Here is a 24,921-nt window from a genome sequence, read left to right as displayed (position 1 = left end):
AAGGTATAACATGCTTTTCGGATTTATTCTTGGATAACTCTTTCATGTCATTTGAACAATTATCCATGAAATATGATTTACCTCGATCTCATTTCTTTCGATATTTGCAGATTAGGAGTTTCTTAGTTTCGACTTTACCCTCTTTTTCCAATCGGGAGACTACGACTGTTTTAGAGGATATACTATATTCAAAATTCCCTCCAAAAGGTGTGATATCTAAATTATATAATATAATTACAAAAATAAATTTGGGACTTTTGAAAAGTTTAAAAATGATTGGGAAAGAGAACTCAACCTTCATATTTCTAATGAAAATTGGAATAAAATTCTGCGACTGGTAAACTCTTCTTCTCTATGTGCAAAACATTCACTAATACAGTTTAAAGTTGTTCATAGAGCTCATATGTCTAAAGATAAACTCCATCGCTTTTATTCTCATATCGATCCTATATGTGATAAATGTCAATTGGAAACAGCTTCCCTTACACATATGTTTTGGTCCTGTCCCTCTTTACAGAATTATTGGAAGGAAATTTTTTCCATTATATCTACTGTTTTGAATATTGATTTACAACCACATCCCATTACTGCAATTTTTGGATTACCTATGATAGATTTGACTTATTTATCTCTTCCTGCGGATCGTATGATTGCTTTTCTTACACTAATGGCTAGAAGATCTATACTATTAAATTGGAAAGAGGTAAATCCTCCCACTGTTTTCCAATGGTTTACCCAAACCATACTATGTTTAAATTTAGAGAAAATTAGAAACTCTGTCTATGAATCCCCTTCTAAGTTTGAGTTAACCTGGCGACCATTTATTCAATATTTTCATTTGTGGTGAGTTGATCTGGCTCTGTTTTCTTTCTATGATTATGTATGATAATTGGGCTGTAAGATGAGATCGGCGTGGTTTAGCTATATCTGTAGGTTTTTTTTTTAAGTTTTTTTTTAAATTCAGATTTGTTTTTTCTTCTTTTTTGGGGTTTTTTTTTCTCTTTTTTCATATATTGTTATTAATTATATCTTTTTTTAGAGATAGTTCACACCCTAAACTGATCAAAAAATTTTTTTATGATATATTTTTATTCTGTAATATTATTGTTTAATATCTCTGTATTAATTCATTACTTACTATGTATTTTTTTTATATCTCTTTGAACTGTATGTGTTTATAAATTATAATAATAATAAAAAGATTGAAAAAGAAAAGAATTTATAACCTTTTTTCCATGGGATCAATTTTGCTAGTATTAAACTCCTTCCTCTTCTTTAAGAGTTCAAAACTTATGTCTGGGTAAAAAAATATTTTTTGACCCTTGTATTCCAATGGTTTTTTGTCTTCTTTAATTTTATATCTTGCCCGCTCCAGTATATTTTCTCTTGTCGTGTATCTCAAAAATTTTACAAAAACAGATCTTGATTTTTGATGTGTCTGTGGTTTCGGAGCTAGTGTTCTGTGTGCCCTTTCTATTTCCATTCCTTCCTGTATTTCTGTCATTCCCAGGACCCTGGGGATCCATTCTTTTATAAATTCCTTCATATCTGTGCCTTCTTCATCTTCCTTTAGGCCCACTATCTTTATGTTGTTTCGCCGATTATAGTTGTCCATTATATTCATTTTCTGAGTGAACAACTCTTGTTTCTCTTTAACTTTTTTGTCACTTTCTTCCAATTTTTTTCTTAAGTCATTCACTTCCATTTCTACAGCCATTTCTTGTTCTTCCATATTTTCTAATCTTTTCCCTATTTCTGTCATGACCAGCTCTATTCTATTCACTTTTTCTTCTGTACTTTTCATTTTTCTTTTAATTTCACTAAATTCTAATGTCAACCATTCTTTTAATGCTCTCATTTGTTCTTGGAAATTTTTTTAAAATCTATATTCCGTCCATCTATTTTACCTTCTGTTTCTCTGTGCAGATCTTGGTCATCTTCTTCCTCTTCTTCTGTGTCTGTACCTGTGTTTGTGTCTTCTTCTTCTCTTCCTTGTATCTGTGTCTCTTCTGACTTTCCTGATGAGTTGCTTGTCTCACTTTGCTGGGTTTCTTCTTGCTTGGCCTCTTGCTGTTGGTTCTCTTCTTCTGAGCTACTCAACTGAGCCTCCTGCTGCTGCTCTTCTTTCCTTTCACTCCCTTTCCTGTCGCTTTCCTCTTCTTCCAGCTGAGAGCCCTGGTGCCGGGCATCCCTCAGCTGGTTGCGTTGTGTTTGCCTGGTCCTCAGCTGAGCCCCCCTCCTGTCGGTGTTCTCCTTTTCCTTAGTAAGCGCACTTTTGTTTGGCTCAAAGAGCCATTTTTGCAGTCCAGCGGTCGGGGGGTGGGGGGAGGGGTAGCGACTCTGCGGGGTCATCACCAACCTTGGAGAACGGGCTCTCTTTTCCACGACGGCTCCCTGTTTCTTCATGCAGGTAACGCCTTCTCCTTTCTCTTCTGGCGTCTTTTCTTCTTTTTTTCCCGTTGTTTTTACTTTTTCCTTCTTGGATGCCATTTTCTTTCTTTTCTCCACAACTTTATCTTCTATTTGTTATGTTTTGTATTTCTTGAACTTTGTATTTTCTTCACTTTATTTCTTCTTTTCTGGAGAGAGCTGGTATTCCCCTGCCGGCCACTACTCCATCACGTGACTCCTTCCGGCCTTTCCTCACTGAGGAGAGATTAAAAACTAGAGGTCAAAGGACCCACTCGGGCTGCTGGAGGCCGGCTCATGGGAACCAAGTTTCAGAACCAGGATTCGAGAGGGTGCTGAGGACGAGGGCTCCCGAAGGGAGCTCAGGTCCGGCCGGCGGATTGAACAGGAGTCTGCGGGATGCAAATCCATGGACACTCAGTGTCAATGAAAGGACTCCCTTTTGCTTCTCCTTCTCTCATACACCGGGTATCGCTAATGGAGAATCTTAGCCTCCATGGGAGGTAAATTTCATGTAATATTACATTTCTGTTTTATTTCACAACAGTAAATAGTATTGGTGGTCCCAGAGTAGATTAGGATTAGGGTGGTACAGGGAGGTTCAAGAGCCCGATAACTGTTGGGGGAAAATAACTTAAAGGTGCTGGTCCTCAGCTTTTAGTACCTTCTGCCTGAAGGTGACAGTGAGAGGGGTTCGTCATGACGTTGGCTGCTTTCTTGAGGTCCATGCCTTACAGATGTCTGCCTGTGTCGGACTGGGCGACCCTTTGCTGCTTACTCCAGCCTTCCCCGGGATTTATCAACCCAGGCCCCGATGCAGCCATGGGTGGAGGAGTGGGGTGGTGCAGAGCTGGGAGGTGCCGTGTAACTGACTCCCATGTCTTCCATCTGCAGCGAGGGATTCCCATTGGCCAGTTCTGCAAGGAGTTCAACGAGAGGACCAAGGAGATGAAAGAGGGTATCCCATTGCCCATCAAGATCATCGTCAATGTGAGTCTAAACGAGAGACTGCTGTTCCTCCGGTGACTTGCCCTGCCTCTGGTCTTCTCAAGGAGTGCCACTGAAGATCTGTGACACTGCTGTAAACAAGGAAACGGCGATCTGGTGTGAAAACAAGGCCCTTTGACCCAACTGCCCCATGCTGACCCAAGTGTCCCACCCACACTGGTCCCACGTTTTAGACCATTGAGAACTTCATGGAATCCTTGATCCTTCACAGCGTGGAAACCTTTGGGTGATGGCAGAGCTGGTCGGGGATGGGAGGTAGCAGATGGATGAGGATGGGGCGGTGGCGGATGGACAGGGATGGGGCCCCTAGTCTAAACCCATCCCTATCCATGTATCGGCAATATGTAAAAGTGCTGATGAACCTCATGAAGTAGAGGGTGGCCTCCTCCCTCCCTCAACCCCTTTATTCAGGCACCTAGCCCCTTGACAAAGGGCCCAGGCCCAAAATACTGGTTGCCCTTCGCTTCCTGTGGGCGCTGCGTGACCTGCTGTCCAATTTTTATTTCTCCCTTAAACATTGCAACAGTACCCGCCTCAACCACCTCTTCCGGCAGCCCATTCCGTACACCCACCACCTCCTGTAGAGAAAACATTACCCTTTAGGTTTCTGTTCAGTCTCTCACCTCTGTCCTCTACTTATCGATTCCCCAGCTCACTGCGTTCACCTCTCATGGTCGCCTCTGTGAGATCACCCCTCACCCTCCTCCATTCCAAGGAATTAAAACCCCCCCCCAAAGCCGGCTCAACCTCTCCTTCACAAATCAAAGTATTGAGTATAGGAGTTGGGATGTTGTGGTAAAGTTGCATAAGATATTGGTGAGGCCACATTTGGAGAATTGTGTGCAAATTTGGTCACCAAACTACAGGAAAGATCTCAATAAGATAGAAGGAAGGCAGAGAAGATTTACCAGGATGTTGCCCGGACTTCAGGAACTAAGTTACAGGGAAAGATTAAAGAGATTAGGACTTTATTTCCTGGAGCGTAGAAGAATGAGGAGAGATTTGATAGTGGTGTGCAAAATTATTAAGGAGATCGACAGAGTATGTGGACGATACAAAAATAGGGGGAGTTGTGGATAGTGAGGATGGTTTTCGGGGACTGCAGAAGGATTTAGACTGCTTAGAAGAGTGGGCTGAAAGGTGGCAGATGGAGTTTAATGTGGATAAATGTGAGGTCCTTCATTTTTGGGAAGAATAATCAAAATAAGACATATGTGGTGAGGGGAGGGCATTGAGGAATGCAGAGGAACAGAGGGATCTTGGAATAACTGTTCATCGTTCTTTGAAAGTGGATTCGCATGTAGGTAGGGTGGTGAAGAAGACTTTTGGTATGCTGGCCTTCATAAATCATTGCATGGAATATAGGAGCTGGGAGGTGAAGTTGAGGCTGTTCAAGGCATTGGTGAGGCCAAGTTTGGAATATTGTGTGCAGTTCTGGTTCCCAAATTAGAGGAAGGATATCAATAGGGTGCAGAGAAGATTTACTAAAATGTTTCCGGGATTGCAGTATCTAGAATACGGAGAAAGATTGAGTAGACTGGGACTTTATTCATTGGAGTGTAGAAGGTTGAGAGGGGATTTGATAAAATTATGAGGGAAATAGATAGAGTAGATGTAAATAGGGTCTTTCCCTTGAGGGTAGGATAGATTGGAATGAGGGGTCATAAGTTAAGGGTGAGGGGGCAAAGCTTTAGAGGTAACATAAGAGGAAGCTTTTCACTCAGAGAGGGGTGGCTGAGTGGAATGACCTTCCGGAAGAGGTGGTTGCAGCAGGGTCAATTCTGTCATTTAAGAGGAGGTTGGATGAGTGTATGGATGTGAGGGGGTTGGAGGGTTATGGGCAGGGAGTAGGTAGGTGGAACTGGTGAAGTTTCACTTAAATTGGTGCAGACTAGAGGGGCCGAGATGGCCTGCTTCCATACTGTAATTGTTATATGATTATATAAATGCAAGTAGGTTTTTCTACTGAGGATGGGTGAGATACAAACCAGAGGACATGGGTAAAGGGTGAAAGGGGAAAAGTTTAGGGGGAACTTCTTCACACAGAGGGCAGTGGGGGCGTGGAACGAGCTGCCAGCTAAATGCCGGCTCAATTTTCACATTTAAGAAAAATTTGGACAGGTACATGGAGGGGAGGAGTAGGGACTAGGTGCAGGTCAGCGGGACTAGGCAGAATGATAGTGTGGTACAGTCTAGAAGGGCCTGTTTTCCATGCTGTAATGTTTTATCCCAATAACTCAGGTCTCCAAGTCCTACAAACATTCTTGGTGGTCTTCTCTACACCCTCTCCAGCTTGACAATCTCTTTCCTGCAGCAAGTGGCATGAGGTTGGAGGACTTGTGGATGGAGCCGAAGGTTGTCGCAGGTCACAAGGGGATATGGACGGGTTGGGCAGAAAAGTGGCAGATGGAGTTCAATCAGGATCAGCGTGAGGTGTTGCATTTTGGAATGACAAACCTGAAGGCAGAATACAGGGTTAATGGTCGGATTCTTAACAGTGTGAAGGAACAGAAGGACCTTGGAGTCCAATTCCATACATCCCTCAAGGTCGCTGCGCAGGTTGATAGGGTAGTTAAGAAGGCCAATGGGACGCTGAGCTTAATTAGTTGGGGAATTGAGTTCAGGAGTTGAGGGGTCATGTTGCAATTCTATAAAACTGGTGAGACCCCACGGAGTATTGTGTTCAGTTCTGGTCACCTCATTACAGGAAGGATGTGGACACTGTGGAGAGGGGGCAGAAGAGATTCACCAGGACATTGCCTGAATTGGGAAACAAATGAGGGAAGGTTAGCAGAGCTGGGAATTTTTTTCTTTGGACTGTAGAAGGTTGAGAGGAGACTTAGATCTACAAGATTCTGAGAGGCATAGACAGGGTGGACGGCCAGCGCCTGTTTCCCAGGGTGGGAGCAGCAAACACCAGAGGACGTCTGTACAAAGTGAAGAGAGGGAAGTTCAGGGGAGACTTCAGGGGTAAGTTTTTTTTTACGCAGAGGAATGCCTAGATGGGGGTGGAGGCTGGAACATTAGGAGCATTTAAGAGACTCTTCGACAGGCACGTGGATGGAAGAAATATTAAGGGTTATAGATGTGAGGGAGGGAAGGGTTAATTTGTTGAGTAGGTTTATATAGGTTGGCTCAACATTGTGGGCCGAAGGACCTGTAATGTGTTGGAATGTTCAATGTAAAGCCGAACACAAGGCTCCAAATGGGCCCTCACCAATGTGTTATACAACTGCAATGTGACCTCCCAACTTTTTAAATTAGATATACAACACAGGGTAACAGGCCGTTTTGGCCCATGAGCCCGTCCACCCAATTTACACCCCGTTAACCTACACAATCTCCTCCCCGGTAAGGTTCAAACAGTGGGAGGAAACCGGAGCCCCCGGGGAAAACCCATGCAGACATGAGGAGAACGTACAAGCCCCTTACAGACAGCACGGGATTGGAACACCAGTCCTGATTGCTGGTGCTGTAAGCCGAAGCGCCGAAAGCCTTTCTGACCACCCTATCTACCTATGACACCACATTCAAGGCACTATGTACCTACCCTCCAAGATCCTTCTGCTCCTCTTCACTGTGCAGATCCCGTCCACATCAGACCTCCTGAAAAGCACAGAACTTGGGCAGCACCACGCCATTACATCGCCAGTGAAACTGGTTCGAATCTGGCGCTGAATGTAAGGAGTTTCTACATTCTTCCCCATGTCCGCGTGGGTCTCCCTCCCCCCTGTTCAAAAACAAAAGGGAGGTCGATCAATTGGGGTGTAATTGGGCGGCAGGGGGTCTTGTGCCAGAAGGGCCTGTTGCAATGCTGGACATCTAAATATAAAAATCACAGGCAGGCCAGGCCCTTCAGCCCAACAATGATATGTCATTCTCTTAAAAACCTGCCCTACCTCACACCCATACCCTCTATTTTCCTTCCATCCATGTACCTACCCCCAATGTTCCAGCCTCTACCCCCACCCCTTAGCAAGGCATTCCGGGCCCACACAACTCTCTGTATAAAAAAAAACTCTTACCCCTGACGTCTCCCCTAAACTTCCCTCCCTTCACCTTGTACAAACGTCCTCTGGTGTTTGCTACTGTCACCCCCAAGATACTATCTGTGCCTTGAATAATCTTGTAGACCTCTATTAACCCTCTGGACTCCGGACATTTTTAGCCTTTTACAATATATACTCCAGACTGGGTCTATGGGATTCGGAGCCCAAAGGGTTAAGTCAACCCTTCGCTCCGGGACCCTGTTAACCTTGCAACCCCTCAAATTTCTCAGCTGATAAAAAGGATGTGGTGGTGCATTGAGAGCTGAATTCTGCGGGATTTCGGTTGGTGATGGGTTTATGAAACGTTATTGGAGAGGGTGGCACCCCCCCCCAAGACAAGGTTGAGGGGGAAGGGTCTGCCCGAATCTGGAGGGAGCGGATCTCCCCTGTTCACCTTTCCCTGTGTGTGTGTTCTCAGCCCGATCGCACCTACGAGCTGAAAGTCAATAAGCCCACCGTCTCCTACTTCCTGAAGGCGGCAGCCGGGATCGAGAAAGGGGCTTCCAGGGCAGGTGAGCAAAACTCCCCCCACCCACATTGCTGGCTGGCCGGGTGGTGTGGGGGATGGTCGAGCAAGGCTCACAGAGAGCATGAGCCGTGTTGGCACAACACTACCAAGACCCCTGGGTCTGACCCCAACCTGTGACCCACTCTCAGATCTGTCATTCTCTATAACCCTTGAACCCTCCCTTGGATCAGGCCCCAGCCTGTTCCCACTCTTGAGGATCTGTTATTCTATATATAAACCCCCCCCCCCCGAACACCTGGATCAGACCGGAGCCTGTCACCCACTCCCAGGGATCTGTTATTCCATATATAAACCCCCCCAACCCCTGGATCAGACCCCAGCCTGTAACCCACACCCGGGGATCTGTTAATCTATATATAAACCCCCTGAACCCCTGGATCAGACCCCAGCCTGTAACCCACTCCTGGGGATCTATGTGTAAACCCCCCTCCCCGAACCCCTGGATCAGACCCCAGCCTGTAACCCACTCCCGGGGATCTGTTATTCTACATATAACCCCACTCCCCCACCGCTCAAACCTTCTGTTCCACCCCCTCCTCCACCTGGAACCCCTGGATTAGGCCCCTGTCTTTCACTTCTTTCACTGTAGTGAAAGCCTGGGGTTTGGGTCGTCTTTGGCCTTTTGACAGCTCCATCTATGCGGCAGGTCACGAGGTTGCGGGCGTGGTGAGCGTGAAACACATCTACGAGATCGCCAAGGTGAAGATGCAGGATGAGAGTTTCCACCTCCAGGACATGTCACTCCAGAATGTCTGCAAGTGTCTCATTGGATCAGCCCAGTCCCTTGGGATCAAAGTGGTGCCAGAGTAAGTCTCCACCCACTTCCCGGCCGTGGAGAAATGCATATACCTGGCTGGGAACACTGCGGAAAATCGAGGGAGAGTCGATCCTTAACCTCCCCACCCCAGCGCTGTCTGCATGGAGTTTGGAATGTTCCCCACTTCTTGGGTTCACCAATTAAACTCCGTGGTTCTGATCCTTTCTCTTTCCACTCATGTCCCACTCTAAGTAATCCCTGTGCCATCGGGGCTTTGTGATTAGTAAGAGATTGCTTAAGGTGGGAAGGGAAGGTTGGGAATTACTGTTCCAGACCTGATTGTTTCTAAAATATTTTGCTTAAGAAAAATGCTCATTGGCCCATTTCCTTTGGGAGTTCTGAAGCGGTGCACATAACAAGTCCATGAGGGTCGATTAAAACGGTGGTTTTCAAACTTTTTCTGTCCACCTTAAGCAACCCCTTACTGATCACAGAGCATCGATGGCCTAGAAATTACTTAAGGTCTGTGAGTGGAAAGAGAAGAGTTGAGAACCACTGTTCGAACTGGAGCCACTCAGAATACAGCAGATACTGAAATCTGGGCAACAAGTTCATTATCCCTTGTACCTAGTCCAGCGACCTGTGTTCTTCAGCAAGCAAACCAGCAGGTTATCGCTAACATTCATACTGCCATGTGACGAGCACAATTTGCATAGTGCAGGGTTGCGATAAAAGGCCGGTTACACTGGACAACAAAGATTTTGCTTCCTGAACACTTTTAAACGGATTTTATGGACTTTGGGTCTGCGGATCACAAAAATCATCTGAGGATGTTCCCACCACGTTCCGATTTTTAAAATCTAACCTATTTTTGCGATTACCTCTCATATTTTAAGTCTGCTTCAAGCCAACAAAATCGTGAAGGTCAATGTGTTGTCGACAATTAATTTTCTGCGTTCGCTCTCGGACGTCTTCAGTGCAGGTCAGTGACGAACACGATGAAAGATTTCACCGGGACACTGCGTCCCTGGAAAAGTGGTATCGGGCCAAGCAGAATCCATCCGTGCCGGCTGACGATTGCCGGACACTGACCAGAGAGGCATCAGATGCCGAGTACAAACGAAAATCAGCAGCAGAACGTAATTGGGTCGGTTGAACTCACGCAATGTGTCAACAACATTAATCGATTGAACGGGATAAATTCAATCAAAGTTAATTTAATGTTCCTCCAACTTCCCACGTGATACATCAAATCTGAAATGATCTTTCTGTTCACCTTGAAGTTCTCTATCATAATCCCCAATTTTATTTCAGGAAGCAAACTTTTTTTAAAAATTGTTGTCCAGTGTTATCACCAAATAGGAGAGCACTGTTATGGGGCTCATTCAGGATCCTGATGGCTGTGGTGACGGAACCCATGGGAGCACCCTCTTTCACTTTTAAACCTGGGGCCTTACTTACTGAAATTTCGCTGAATGAGAGAGGATCTTGTGGAAACATTTAAAATTTGGGAAGATAGAGACAGAGGAATCGCCTGGTGGAATTCTCTGCCCAAGGGGGTACTGCCTCGTTGAATGAGTTCAAAATGCACCAGCGTCTGCGGGAGGTAAAGATGCATTAGCGACATTTTGGGCCAGAGCCCTTCTTTGAGGAAGGATTCAGGTCCCGAAACATCGGTTAACCTCTGAAGGAGGTTGTGAGTTCCTGCTGCACTTTGGCATTTAAAATGCAGACAGTCAAATGCAAAGTCGGGGAATTCAGGGTGGCGGGAAAGAGGCGGTTAGGTCAATAACCGCCATGATGGTTCACCATTGGTCTTGTCTCTCACTGCTGTACATCCAGCAAATATGAGTTCATCGGCGTTGGGACCTAGCCCTGTCCGCTTGGGTTAGGATTCGCAGGGAGTGGGTTTCAGCACAACAAGGAAGGAAGGAGAATGGGACTCAGGGTCGGCCCTGGTGGGGGGAGGGCCTAGCATAGAGCTGTTGGGCTGAGTGGCCCCATTGTATTACGGAAGAAGGATCGGCCACAGACTCACTGGATGCTGGGCAGGTTGCAAGGGGCTGAACAGTCTCTGGCGATGACAAGGGGGAGGAGTGCACTGTCTGCGACCTCATCCTTGTCCACGGACCCTGCGGTCATCTCAGCCAGCTGCATCGCGATGTGCGGGTCAGGGGGGTGGGATCCATGTGTGCGAAAGCTCCACCATCCTTCACCTGGATCGTGTGTCCTTCACGACACTGTTAACATCTCCCTCTCTCTTCCTCCCTCCCCCCTCCCTCTCCCCCTTCCCTCTCTCCTCCCCTCTCTCAGCCTCTCCGCTGAGGACTACGTCAGGTTTCGGGAGCAGAGGGAGGAGCAGCTGAAGGCAGAGGCAGTCCTGCTGGAGGCTGCAGCCACCAAGAAGAAGTGATGTTGGGGGTGGGAGTCGGTGTCCACGACGAGGGGGAAGGAGCTAACCTGAATTCAGCATCGACCGGCAAACCCCAGCCGGCCCCAAACCATTCCTCTGTACCCTCCTCTGTTAACCTCTCCTCCTCCCCACATATCCCACACATTTACACCTTCTCCTCTTCATGCCTCCAGGCTTCAGATGTTCCTGGCCTGTGGGGTCAAAGGATTTGATGTGCCTCACAAGAGAGTGTGGGCTCACGTCAGTGCTTTGCTGCTGATCACTGGCTCGTTTGTCCCGTGTGTTGGGTCCTATTTATAATTTTTAATAAAATCTACCACAGTTGCATTTGGAAATGTTCTTGGGAGAGGGTCGGTGAGGATGTAGGAGGGAGTGCTGTGGGAGGGGGTGGTGAGGAGGGAGGGGTGTGGGGAAATGGTGAGGAAGGAGGGGTGGTGAGGACGAGGAGGAGGGGCGTGGGAGAAGTGCTGAGGGAGAGATAAGGGGCCGGTGAGGTGAGTCATGAGGGGTCTGGGGAGGAGGAGGAGGGGCGTGGGGGGAGTGCTGTGGGAGGGGCGTGGGGAGGTAGTGAGGAGGGGCATGGGGGAGCGCTGTGGGAGGGGCGTGGGGAGGTAGTGAGGAGGGGCATGGGGGAGCGCTGTGGGAGGGGCGTGGGGGAGCACTGTGGGAGGGGCGTGGGGAGGTAGTGAGGAGGGGCATGGGGGAGCGCTGTAGGAGGGGCGTGGGGAGGTAGTGAGGAGGGGCATGGGGGAGTGCTGTGGGAGGAGTGTGGGGAGGTAGTGAGGAGGGGCATGGAGCGCTGTGGGAGAGGCGGTGAGGAGGGGAGTGCTGTGGGAGGGTGGTAAAGGGGGCTGGTGAGGGGGGAAAGGGAGGAGGAACACTGTGGGAGGGGTTTTGAGGGGCGAGGGGGTGGTGAGGAAGGTGTGTTGTGGGATGGGCAGTGGGGAGGAGCGTGAAGGAGTGGTGAAGAGGAGGGATCTTAGTGCACCTTGCTCTCAGCATCAGGATTGGGCCTAAATGAAGACTTCCTGAAGCTGGTGTCCGACTCTGAGCAAATCTTATTGGGGCCATCGAATCCCTGGCTGCTTGGAGAATTTCATGTGAATTTCAGTGTGGTCCCGGCAATGCCCTGCGTCACCAGCAGGGGCCAGTGCTGGTCCAGGGGCTGGGAAGGGCTAGTCACTAAATGTCAACACAGGCAGATTTAGCAGGGTTCCTTTATTGTCCTATAATAACAGGTGTAACGTTACACAAAAAATTACTTTGCCGCAAGGCAGGCAAAGATTCACCGCTGGCAGAAATCGCCCGGCGCCTTTTACAGTCAGAGAAAGAGAAGCAAAAGAGAGTCCCCTCCAGGAGGCGGCGGGTGACATTAGTGTTACGGATCTGTGCTAAAATTAATTTTTAAAATGAAAAATCTTTAGTTATATAATATATATTTCTTAGTAAATTTAGTTTTTGGGTGGACAGGGCATCTTTGCATTTTTACGGACGCACGGTTGGACTCAGAGACCCTTTGGAAATGGAAGCTGGCAGATTTCGGAGACGTTTGTCTGTAAATCAGTTTGTCTGTAAATCAGTTGTCAGTGGGAGACACGCAAACAGCTGTAAAGATGAAGTGCTCAAGGAGGCCATCTGTTTAAATACAAGACACTTCGCTTATTTACTTATGGCGTTAGAATGAAAATTGAGAGGCCGCTGTTCAAACTAGCAGGACTTTTAATTCAATGGTCTGCACAGCAGGCCGGAGTCCATGGACTTCATACTTTTGTAGTGGGTGGAAGTGAACAGAGATGCTTTTCAGCTTGTAGACATGAAAGGACTTCAGAAGGCCATGCTTTCGGGGAAATGGTGGAAATGATGTCACACATCCATGTGATGAGACTTTTCGGAGAAAGGTATCACTGGACGAGAGGCAGTTCTTGAGACCAGAAGAAGTCGCCTGACCATCCTGTAGGTGACACAGGATTGAACTACAGCAACGAAAAAGGGGCTGGTTATTTCTCTTCAGGAAAAGCGGTCTTTGAAGATCTTATCGCTGTCTCTTTGGAACAGAGGGAAGCAGTGACCTGGCCATCCCGTAGGTAGTATTTACCCACTTCGCTGTCCCTTTTATTGAATTTTATAAATATATATATTCAACAAAAAGTGTAAGAATGAGAAATCTAACTTGTCCAGGTAAAAAGTAATTACAATGTATCCTAAAATAAAAATGAACATCGCAAGTAATGATAAACAAATGGACAGAAGTTAATATTTTATCCTTTGTTCCCTCAGGAAAAAAAAACAAAAGGAAAAAAGATGGTAACTAACTAATCCTAAATCTATAATGCTGAATTCACTTCACTGTTTCTTTGGAAAAGAGCCCAGATTCTGAAATCTCCATGCAAGAGAGAGAAAATCAACTATGAAGAAACATTGCTCTGAAAACAACTCTGCAAAAGACATTTGTGAGTTTTAAAGGGGATTTATAATGTTTTAAACGGGTCTGATGATGTTTTAAAGGTCTGAAGATGCTTTAAAGAGGCCTGATGATGTTTCAAACTACTTCATTGTTGCTTTTGAACCACAGTAAAGACTTTGAGGTTCAACACAAAAGATTTCTGAAACTGAATAATCTCTTCAGAATCAAGCTTAAACTGTAATGACTTGGGTTTTAACACGCACACACACCTATATACATTCGTGCACAGTGGGGTTAAAATTAATGGTTTTGAAAATACTATTTGTCTTTGGTAATTTACCATTGCTGCTGATCTAGGATGTAACACCAGGCATCGGCTTGGTGACCGCTTCGCTGAGCACCTGCGCCCCCATCTCCAGTTCCTGCAGCCGACGGTATCAAAGTCCCAGCCCCGACCATTGCCAATGAAGCGAAGATGGGTGGAGGAGCAGGTAAGGAACAGGGAGGCTGAAGATGGACAGAGGAGGAGAAGGGGGCAGAGAAGTGACAAATGAAATGGAGAGTGGATGGTCGTGCACTTGGGTGGAAGAAATAATGGGGCAGACTGTTTTCTAAATGGGGAGCAAATTGAAAATCCCCAGATGTGAAGGGAGCTGGGATCTTCGTGCAGGACCTGCTGGAGGGAAACGTGCAGGTTGAGTCGGGGGTGAAGAAGGCAAATGCAATGCTGGCGTTCGTTACAACCGGAATAGAATCTAAGGGCAGGGATGGGATGTTGAGGATTTATCAGGCCCCGGTGAGGCCTCATGTGGAGAATTGTAAGCAGTTTTGGGCTTTTCATTTGAGAAAGGATGGGCTGACGTCAGACAGGGTTCAGAGGGTGATTCTGGGAATGAGGAGCGTTTGGGCTTATAGTCGCTGGGATTTAGGAGAACCGGGGGGGGGGGGGGTCCTCTCATTTGAAACATCTCTAACTTTGACGTGCGTGGGCAGAGTGAACGTGGGAAGGTGATAGGAGAGTCCGGAACCAGGAGGGCGGGTTGGGGGGGGGGGTTCCCTTCTCTCCTTCTAACATCAAGGGGGCGCCAGTGGGGAGGGGTGGGGCCGACGCCCCTAATGCCGCACTTACAGCAGGCAGAAGGAAACCCTGCGCCTGACCCGTTGCACGGCCATCGAGGGAACCCCTGAGGTTACTTCCTGGGTGAGCAGCCAAGAGGATCGGGAAGGGAGGGGAGTGGTTTCCTCACAGCTCTTGGTGCCGGTGAGCGGAAATGAACAGAGGCAAAAAATTCGGAGCAACGCCATGGTTGATTTGAAATGCACTTTTTAATATAAATAGTTTTCTCTCCCCTCCTCCCCCCCCCCCCCCCCCCCCCCCAATAACAGCAGGATGTACAACACTCCGAAAACGCACGCAAAAACACAGTTTCACAACGCACGGCTCTTGATCATTAAAAGTGCTTACATTTGTTAAATGCTCGTGTATTTATATATTTATATATATAGATAGATGTATATATGTACATACATATATAATCTTTCTGTGTGAAAATACGAAAGATAAACAGGATTCAATTCCCTATACTTGGTTGTAGATAGTTCTACATAGTATTCATGACACAGCAATAATAAAAATTCAGAATATGTCATGTGTACAGATACATATCAAAAGAAGCTTTAACTGTCTCTTATTTACGATTTAGAAAATCACTACAAGTGAATACGAGTTTAATCTTACGATGTCCTTCTCCATAGCTACACTATTCTCAAAGTTTGGTCATTACTCGAAGGCTCGCATGGTTTCGGGTTTGCAGGGTTACAAAAGGTAGAACTTCTGGTTTACATAAAACTCCCCCGTCCCACCCCATGCATCGCATTCCCAGGAGATAACGGAGATTGAAGTAGCTCCCCCCCAAAAAAAGAAAAACGACGACGTGTTCGGTCATATCAGCTTCACAAAATATGACAATATGCCATACTCGATGAAGTAAGTCACAGACTTATTTCAGAATGAGGGACCACCTCCACTTCCACCTGCGCGAGAGAATGAGAAAGAGACCTGGTTAGTTTCACGGACCGGGCATCTGAATCTGAACGAGCTGGACAATGGAGGTTTTGCTTCCTGGACGCATTGGGGTGCAGTTTTTTTTACGAAGTTCTGAACTGCCTTGTCGCAGAAATCATCTTAAAATAGTTATATCACTTGCAACCTAATGTCCTGTCATGTTTTAAGTATATTACCCACACAGCGAGCTGTTTTGATCAGTCCAAGCCTTGGACTCAATGCCGGTTCACCGCAACTGTTGTCTTCGGGCTGGGCATGTTTGGTCAGGATAGATTCAGACTGTCAATAAAAGCAGCTCATTATCTAGATGCTGTGCATTACATTGATATGGATTGAATGGAGGTTGATGCACATGTTCTTCAACCAATAGCATGGTGAGTGTCCTTAATGATAGGATTTATTGTCTTCAGGAAGATTCAATAGGCCAGAAATATCTCATCAACGTTCCCACATTCTGTTACATTTGTGTATACTTACCGCCCAAAGCCACAGCCTGACTGCACTGATGAGGGAAGCCTATGAGCTCTACGTCGGTCGCAAAATTGGTGAGCAAGACAAACCCTGGGCTCCTCACATTTTGTCGTGCAATTAGTACAGTCAACTTGAGAGCTCGGCTAGGCATCAAGGAAACCACAGTCCATCAAGACCAGCTGACTATTGTTGGCCACTGACACAAGAGGCATCAGATGCTGAGTACAAACGAAAATCAGCGGCAAAACATTTTTAGGTCGGTTGAACTAATGCAACGTGCAGACGTCATTATGCGATTAAACGCACCAAGTTCAATCAAAGTTAATTCAATATTTCTCCAACTACGCACGTGATGCAGCAAATCTAAAATTATCTTTGTGTCCAGCTTGAAGTCGGCTGTCATCACCCCCAATTTTTGTTCAGGAAGCAAAACCGTTTGGGGAAAAAAAATTGTTGCCCAGAGTCATAAAAAACGCGGGTTCATTTTCAGGCAACACGAACGTACAAAAAAGCGACGTCATTTAAGGCAGAGATTGGTCACCCACAGTTAAAATGAGGGGCACAACTTCGGGATTGATGGGCACCCGCTCAGAACCGAGATGCAGAAGAATTTTGTTGGTCTATCGAAATATTGTTACCACAGGCGGTTGTGGAGACCGGGCCATTAGGCAGAGATTGACAAAGCCAGGCAGCGGGGGAAATGGAGATCAACGAATGAATGGCAGGACAGACTCGATGGACCGAAGAGCCTATTTCTGCCCTTATAGACATGTACACCAAGGTTCTTACTTGCTGCAGCCACTAGACTCAATGGGAATGGACCAAACCAAGGCTGGATTTGTGGATAAATGCAGTTTAGTGCACAAATGAAAATTAGGTTTCACTTGTGCAGGTGGATCGTTCGCATATGGTCATTCCCTGGGATGGTGCAGAACTGGAGGTCCTAAAGGGAGAGGTTGGATGGGCTAGATCTTTAGCCCCTGGAATGTAGGGAGGTTGATAACTATCATGAGGGGCATGGAAATTCTCATAGAATTCCTCCTCCCCCCCTCAGTGTAGGTGATTCCAGAGCTAGAGGGCATGGGTTCAAGGTGAAAGGAGTGGCCAAAAAGGCCAACCTTTTCCACTCATAGGGTGATCCGTGCCTTCAGGTTGAAGCTGGAGACTAGGGAACAAGGGATTTATGGGCAGGAAGGCCTGTGGGGCTTGGCCAGCAGGGAGGTGGATGGGCCAAATGGACTGTCTTACGCAGTATGATTCTATGACCATCCTGAAGTACTGGGGCAAACACTCAAAACCGACGTTGGTGGGTGGGGAATTGACGCGGTTGCCAACTGCACCTCATGACATCGGGGCCACGTAGGGATAGATACCCCTTACATTCCACGGGACTAACATTGCCATATCAAAAGCATGACAAGACCATCATTCAGACCCGAGTTCGACCGCACCACGTGAGGAGAAACCCTGGGGACCAGGAGGAGGCGGTTTTGTTTCCCCAAAGGTTCACCAGGCAGGGAATCCTGGCACAAGGAGAGATCCACGCTCTCGGGGGAGTCAGGCTGGATGTTGCTCGCGGGAAGGGGATTGTGCTGGTTAATGAAAGGGCTGACTATTTAGCGTCCCAGTGGGAGAAATTACAGTGAACAGTGGGTTACAGATAGATGGAATTCTAGGCATCCTGTCCTAAAAGGAATGGCCCATTCCTGTCCCAGAATGGGGAGGGGAGCGCTAAATTGCCTCCTGCTCTGCACTGAATGGCCCATTCCTGTCCTGGAGGGGCTGTATGACCCCCTCTCTGTTGAATGGTTCCATCCTGTCCCAAAATGGTGGGCTGAATGGCCTCCTGTTCTGCAATGGAATGGACCATTTCTGTCCTGGATGGGCAGAATGGCTTCCTGCTCTGTACTGAATGTCCCATTCTTACCTCAGATGGGCTGAACGGCCGTCTGTCCAACATTGAATTGACCACTCCTGTCCCAGCTCGGCTAAATCGCCCTCCCACTCCACACTGAGTGGACCAATCCTGTCCCAGTTGGGCGGAACACCCTGCTCCATATGGAATGCCCCTCCCCCCGCTGTCCCAGATGAGCCGAGCGACCTCCCTTCCTACATTGAATGGCCCATTCCTGTCCCAGCTGGGCTGAACGGCCTCCCTTCCTACATTGAATGGCCCAGTCCTGACCCGCAGGGGGCGGAATGTTCTCCATCTCAACACTGATACGGCCCCGTTCCTCTCCCAAACATGAATGCCCTTGACGGGCTGAACGGCCTCCTCCTGCCGCCCCCCACCCCAGGGTTTCCCAACGTCCAAGCGCACCTACCTGGGTGGAAGTATTCCGGGCCTTGCCTTTGGAGTTGATACAACTCAGCATTAAACCCGTCACAGGGAGACCTTGAGGCAAACGTCTCAAATACTGTTTCGTACGAAGCCAGTTCTTCAAGTAAGGATCGCTCTTCCGGAGATAGATCTGTGGCGGGGCGCAAAGCCGGGCTGTGGGACCCTCCGGAACAGGTGTCCCGCTCTTGGGAGACGGGACGGGGACTGCTGTTACTGCTGGCCGCTGCGCCAGGAGCCTCCAAGTCCTTGAGAAGGTTTTCGATGGGGTCTTCACCTTCCTGGCCAGGGGCGACGGCCGTGAAGTCCACGGTGCGCCAGGCTGGGGCGTCGGGGAGGGGCAGCGCCTGAGTCGGCGAGCCAAGTCCTGAGTGACCCTCCCCCGTCCCGAAGGTGCCGCCCGGCGGGATCTTGATGGGAGACGCCTCCGGGGTGAGCAGACCCTCGGGGGTGGGGGCGACGTGGATGTAGAGAGGAGCCCGGAGTTTCTGGAAGCCCATCGCCGCCGGGACCCCTCCTCCGTGGCCCGGGCTGTCCGGCGAAGGGGGCAACCTCTCGTAGAGGGCGGCGCGGTAGCAGAGCTCGCCGGCTGTCGCGCTGTAAGTTTCCCGAGCCCTCCCCAAGGGGAGAGGAGTGGGCGACTCGGGCAGGAAGGAGCAGTCGCCGTAGCTGAGCTCGGGGAGCCGGGCGCCGTGGCCGGGGGGTGCCGGCGGCTCTTCGTCCTGCGGCGGGGGCAGTGGAGGGCGGCGGCGGCGGCTGAGCCCCGACCCTTCCTCGTCTTCGCCACCGCCGCCGCCGCCGCCGCCGCCGGTTCCCGAGGAGCTCTCAGCGAAATCCAAGCCGCAGATGCCGCTGAAGTCGAAGGAGAGGGCCGAAACGACGCTGGTGGGGGTGCCGGAGGTGAAGACAGTGTCCGGGCTCGACAGGTAGGCTGGCGACTCCAGAGGTTCCTGGAGAGCGGGCAGGGCAGACAGGGCGTAGGGCCACACTTGGCTCTCCGTCTCTTCCTCCTCGGTCAGCTGCTGCCGGAGGCACCATGCTTCAGCCTCGCTGCAAGCAGAGAGTCCAGTGTTAGGAACACCCCTCCTGTCCAAAGTTTCACCACCCCAAATTAAGGCCCACCCCTCTCCCACACACATCTCGCTTGGAGAGTCCCGGGGTGGTAAGTATACATCCGAGAGGTTTGTTCCCCTGCGCTGTCACTCCTCGTGGGATTTCACTCTCTCTTTTCCCTCCTCTCTCTTCATCCTTTCTCTCCCACCCACCCCCCCTCTCTCTCTCTCTCTCTCTCTCTCGGACTCTGATTCCCCTCCACCGCTTCCCAGAGGTGACACGGTAAGATAGGCATCTTCACCGTGGAGGGGCCTGTCCCCACTCAATGGGCTGGATGGCCTTTTCTACCCCCTAAATGGGTTGGCTGGGCCCCTTCTCCCAGCAGTGCCAAATGACCTGCCCTAACTAATGGGCTGAATGGGGTTCAATCCCTCTTGAAGGACTGAATGGCCTGTCCCTGATGGATTGAATGGCCTCTTGTCATTCTTAATGGGTTAGGTGTCCTCCGAATGGCCTTCTGACCCTCAATGGATTAAATGGCATCCTCCTAGCCCAGTCAATGGGCCAAATGGCATTCTTCTATCCCTCAATGAGTGAAAAGGTCTCCTAGCCCTCAATGGGTTGGAATTCCCTCAATTTGTCCAACGGCCTCACCCCTCAGCGGGTTGGAGCCCTGCTCCCGAGTCCTTGGGGAGGGGAGGGGGGAAGGGGAGAGGGGGAGAGGGTTCCCTGCAGGGAACTCACCTGATGCAGTAGTTGTGGCATACCACGGGCGTTTCCGCGCTCTCCACCTGCGCAGCCAGGTATATCCACACCCACGTGCTGTCCTTGCTCTGGAGTCGCACCACCATCTCCACCCTCGCCTCACTCCGTGAGCTCACTGCTGGGGGGGGGGGGGGGCGGCGGGAAGGAAATACACAGAGCTGGTTAGTACTGGCAAGCCCTGAACTAGGGAGAGCTAAGGGGCAAGGGGCAGAGAGCGACCCCGCTCTCTCTACTCACCCAGGAGGTAATGGCGAGCAGAGGCGTGGGCGAGATCCTGAGGGTGGACCAGGCTGTACCAGGATGTGCCAATCAACTCGTTGCTCTTGTAACCCAAGTGGAAGGTCACGCTGTGGGGAGACAGAGAGAGTGGTTAGTGAGTGTCTGTTCACAGTAACGATCCAGTCCCGTGGGGTTGGGGGGCGCTCTGCTGTTTGACCATCTTGTCCACCCTCCACACATCGCTTTCACTGGGGGACTCGCAGGGGGAGATATTGCAGGGGTCAGGAAAGAGAGAAGAAAGAGGGAGGGAGAGAGGGCAGTGGAGAAGGTAGGGGGAGAGGGAACAGAGAGAGGGGGAGGGAAGTAGGTAGAGATAAAGGGAAAGAGGAGGGGGAGAGGGAGAAAGAGAGAAGGTATGAGTGTGTGTATATATGTCTGACTGTGTGAATGTGTCCTTATATGTGTGTGTATGTGAGGGTGTGTATTTGTGTGTGAGTGTGTGGGAATGTGTAAGTGTGTGTGTCAGTGAGTGTGTAGTGTCTGTGTGTGAGTGAATGTCTTTGTGAGTGTATGTAGTTGAGTCTGCGTGAGAGTGTGTCTTTGAGTGCATGTGTGTGAGAGAGTGTCTGAGTGCGTGTATGTGTGTGAATGTTGTGAGTGTTATGTGTGCGTAAGAGTGAGTATGTAAGAATGTGTGTGAGTGTGTATGCGTGTGTAAGAGTGTGTGTGTATTATGTGTGTATGCGTGTGTATAAGTGTTAGTGTGCCTGTGCTCGCCTCTGCCTACCTCCGCGCCCCGCGGTGGGGAGGTGGGATACCGGACAGGGTCAGGGACCATCTGTGGGCGCCAGCGCCTTTCCTACCTGTCGGAAACTTCCACAACCATCATGTCCTTGGAATGCCGACTCTCGAAGAAGGCCAGGAAGAGGTGGTTGTCGAAGAGCCGCGGCCGGGTGTCCAGCGGCGCGCAGAAGGCGACGAACACCGGCTTGGAAGACCAGTAGGTTCCGTCCGGGGGCTGGTGATAGCGGCCGCGGACCAGCACCATCTTGTTGCCGGCGCTCTGCCGCCTGACCGACCTCGAGGTGTTGAAGCGGCAGCGGAAGAGACGCTCTGCAAGGGAGAGAGAGGGGGTGGGGTAAGACCGGGGTACGCGAGTGAGGGGGGGGGGGGCGGGTAAGACCGGGGCACGCAGTGGAGAAGCCAAGGGGGAGAAGCAGCGGCGCTGGGACGTGAGGATACTCACCGGTCTCCGCCTGCGAGTTCTGCATCAGATTGGCGCTCAACACCAAATGGTCCAGAGGGTCCGTGATGTCGTAAATACTGTCACCCTGCGCCACCAGATCCACCTGGAAGCACAGCAAGATCCCACATTCAATAACTGGTTGCATCACAACCCTGAGCGTAAAAGGTAGTGGAAATAGCTCAGGCAAACCCCTCCCCACCATCGAGAACGTCGACGGGGGGAACGCTGCCGTCGGGAGAGCAGCAGCGATCATCGAGGACCCACCCCAGCCCGAGCACACGCTCTGTTCTCGCTGCTGCCGTCAAGAAAGAGGTGCAGGGGCCACAAGACACGCTCCAGCAGGTTCGGGAGCTGCCACCTCCTCCCCCGCCAGACTCCTCAACGACAAATTAAATCAGTGTCTTATTGATTCTCTCTCTCTCTGTCTCTGTGTATTGCATGTGTATCTCAGGATTGGATGTGATGTCATGTACGTACCTGATGCGCGGTTCCAGCGAGATTGCAAAGGATTCCCCTCCCCTGCCATCCCCTTCTTTTCCTCCCCCCCCCCCCCCCCTCGCTTCGGATCCTTCGCCCTCCCCAATTTCCCCACAAAGCCCTGGAATCCAACTTTCTACAACACTTCCGCACGCTATTTCTCCCTCCCGGTGGAAACTCCCCCAAGAATAGGGGAGGCGCATGCAGTCATTGGTGTGCTTCGGTGTTAGCCGCAACTTACCAGCGAGTGACCCAGATGGTCGGACACGTTCTCGGAAACATAGATAAGCTTCCCGTCGCTGCTTAGAGCAATAAGGAACCCGGGAAGCGACTGGACGAAGTCCGTTAGCTCATGGGGCGAGAGCAGGGGAAGGCACTCCGCCGCGTCCTCACCTGCAACGAAGGGGGCAAGGGTCAGCACACCAAAGACGGACCGAAGGGCCACCTACCCGCATTCAACAAGAGACCGCAACCATCTCTAAAACTTAACGTTTACATATAATTTTTGTTTTAAAAACCGCATCCAAAGAGCAAACACAGAAGTGATGGGCCGAACGGTTCGCAGGAGGGGGATTCCGAGTTGAACGTACCTCGGCTGAAGAAGACAGATTTCCTGGTGTAAATACACGCCAGGGACATGATGTGTAGGTAAGAGAGCCTCGACTTATCGGCATCCGAGATGGGCAACAGTTCCTTCAGATTCCTGATCTCCGCGTTTATCTGGTCTCTCCGCGCTTTTGAAGCTCCCTTCGTCGACCTGTACATGGTGCGAGCCCTCTTCCCCCTTTCTCTGCCGCTGTCACTCCGCCTCTTAGTCTCTGTTCTGGACCAGATCGGAATCCTCTGGTGCTGAAGCTGAGGTGAGCTGCGTTTTATAGGGAGTTGAGCGCCGAGGGGCAGGGCCGGCGTGATGAGATGGTTTCACATCAACGCACGGCAAGGGGAAGGCAGAGAGAAGGATCGTTCTCTGTGACTAAATCCACGCGTCACTTCGGCGTTCTGACGCCAGAACTCCAGGCATCCCGATTTGGAAAAAATCTCCGTACCTCGCACTGGTGGGGGAGGAAACGTGGGAAATATAGAAAAATGTGCAAGGAGAGGGAGGGAGGGGGGGAGAGAGAGAGAGAGATAGATGGAAATTGTGCCAGAGGCAGAGATAGATAGATGGATACTATAAATAGATAGATACTGTAGATGGATAGATGGATAGGTAGACAAACAGAAAGAGAGAGAGACAGAGGAGAAAGAGGGAAACGCACATACGTATAGTGAAAGAAACAGAAAGATTGAGAAACAGAGGCAAATAGATGATAGAAAGAGAGACTGCGAATATATACGGTCAGTAAGGGAAACAGATTGAGAGGCAAACAGATTGAGATTGAGAGGGGGAGAGAGAAAAAAACTACAGAAGAAATACAGAGATGTGAAAGTGAGGTTGAAAAGAGAATGATAACGAAAATGGGGGAATTGAGAGATAAAGGAATGGGCACAGTGAAAGATAGATGAGAGGGGGAACCGAGAGAGGGGGTCGAGAAGAGAAATATCCCCGAAAGTTGATGTGATTGCGACAGAAACGAGAGAGGGGTGGATGAGGAAGAGGAAGGGGGGATTTGAGAAAGGGTGGTCCATGCAGGGGGAGAGGAGGTTAAGAGAATGCGGTGAATAGCGCGGAGAAAGGGGCAGGGAATGTTAGGGGGTCCTCGGAGAGAAGGGGACGAAGAGATTCATGTAAAGTGGGATGAGGCGTTCAGATAAATGAATAGATTTCAATGGAGAGGAAACGGAGAGATTTTCAGGAAAGACGCTCTGCAGAAAGGTGGCTTTGAACAGTCGGGGATTCGTGCGTTGGTCCGGCGGAAGAAGGGCTCGGGGTGAACGGAGAGAGAGAGAGAAACGAAGAACAATGCGCGCACCGAGACGGGAGGTTTCAGCACCGCAACCCGTGGATAGCGCCGTTCCCAACTCCGGTAACAGAGACGGGGCACAACTGGGTTGAGCACAAGGGGAGGAAAGTAGGGAGAGGGGGAGTGTGTGTGTGTGTGTGTGTGTGTGTGAGAGCGGTAGGGAGAAAGAGAGAGAGAAAAAGGAGAGAAATAGAAAGAGGGAGATAGGGAGGGAGCAAGAAACAGGAGAGAGAAAGAAAGAGGGAGGGAAGAGAAAAAGAAGGAACATGAAAGAAAAAAAGAGAGGGGGAAGAGAGGGGAGAGAGGGGAGAGATAGAGAGAGAAAGGAGATGGAGAGGGGGAAGAGAGAGGGAAGGAAAGAAAAAGACAAAGAGAATAAGAGGGGGAGAGGAGGGGAACACCTGCTGGTGGCAGACACATTTCAGCGAAAAAGACGTCACTTTCCTCAAATATAACCCGGGCATCCCAACTGAGGGATTCCCTGCCGAACCTCCCTCCACATCCGAGGGGCATGCAGTCATTGGTGTCGTCTGGCGGTGAGGAGGGGACTCCCTGCCGAGGGAAGGGGGATGCGGACCTGATTTAAATTGTTGTGTTCGGCGCGTTGTGAGCCTTTGTGAATGGGAAAAGTCGGGCAGCGGGGGGGAACAGCCGCTCAGGGCGGCCCCACGCTTCGAATGAGGAGGAACTACGAAGAGCAGAGAGAGAGAGAGAGACGGTCAGAAAATGACGCAGAGAGAGCCTCAGACAAGGAGACCCCGTCGTCGTTGAAAGGAGGGTGTTCGGCTGAGGAGTGACCTTGTAGAGCGGTTGA

At 49.7% G+C, this 24,921-nt stretch overlaps 2 protein-coding genes and 1 long non-coding RNA gene across 4 annotated transcripts in view; 1 reads left to right on the top strand and 2 right to left on the bottom strand.

The window, feature by feature from the left end:
* mrpl11 (mitochondrial ribosomal protein L11) overlaps positions 1-11,489 on the top strand; it is a 32,496-nt gene extending 21,007 nt beyond the window's left edge. For both annotated transcript variants that reach the window (XM_069894153.1, XM_069894151.1), the window contains exons 3-6: positions 3,304-3,399; positions 7,885-7,978; positions 8,642-8,801; positions 11,066-11,489. In XM_069894153.1, the coding sequence (XP_069750254.1) occupies positions 3,304-3,399; positions 7,885-7,978; positions 8,642-8,801; positions 11,066-11,165 (450 nt within the window). In that variant the 3' untranslated portion in view covers positions 11,166-11,489. The remainder of the gene's footprint in view (positions 1-3,303; positions 3,400-7,884; positions 7,979-8,641; positions 8,802-11,065) is intronic.
* A 1,605-nt stretch (positions 11,490-13,094) lies between these two features.
* Positions 13,095-14,773, bottom strand: LOC138740889 (uncharacterized). The gene is made up of 3 exons (XR_011343201.1): positions 14,699-14,773; positions 13,910-14,076; positions 13,095-13,138 (listed from the first exon to the last, which is right to left on the bottom strand). It is a non-coding gene; the product is annotated as an uncharacterized lncRNA (long non-coding RNA).
* Positions 14,774-18,316: 3,543 nt separating this feature from the next.
* LOC138742045 (neuronal PAS domain-containing protein 4-like) lies at positions 18,317-22,968 on the bottom strand. The gene is made up of 7 exons (XM_069896238.1): positions 22,794-22,968; positions 22,445-22,596; positions 21,727-21,829; positions 21,344-21,593; positions 20,499-20,608; positions 20,241-20,376; positions 18,317-19,493 (listed from the first exon to the last, which is right to left on the bottom strand). Exons 1-7 carry the CDS (start codon positions 22,966-22,968, stop codon positions 18,317-18,319), a joined length of 2,103 nt encoding a protein of 700 aa, XP_069752339.1.
* Between the last annotated feature and the right edge of the window lie 1,953 nt (positions 22,969-24,921).

Source organism: Narcine bancroftii, chromosome 8 (assembly GCF_036971445.1).
Source record: "Narcine bancroftii isolate sNarBan1 chromosome 8, sNarBan1.hap1, whole genome shotgun sequence".
Classification (NCBI taxonomy): Eukaryota; Metazoa; Chordata; class Chondrichthyes; order Torpediniformes; family Narcinidae; genus Narcine; species Narcine bancroftii.
The sequence above is the reverse complement of the archived record's forward strand: the minus strand, read 5'-3'. Positions and strand labels throughout refer to the sequence as shown.

Bases quoted from the DNA above. Each gene is read 5' to 3' on its own strand.
- LOC138742045 (XM_069896238.1), bottom strand. From the start codon at position 22,968: ATGTACAGGTCGACGAAGGGAGCTTCAAAAGCGCGGAGAGACCAGATA. The intron at 22,597-22,793 runs GTACGTTCAACT...CCTTCGTTGCAG, and splicing joins ATCTGTCTTCTTCAGCCGAG to GTGAGGACGCGGCGGAGTGC. The intron at 19,494-20,240 runs GTGAGTTCCCTG...CTCTGCTTGCAG, and splicing joins TGCCACAACTACTGCATCAG to CGAGGCTGAAGCATGGTGCC.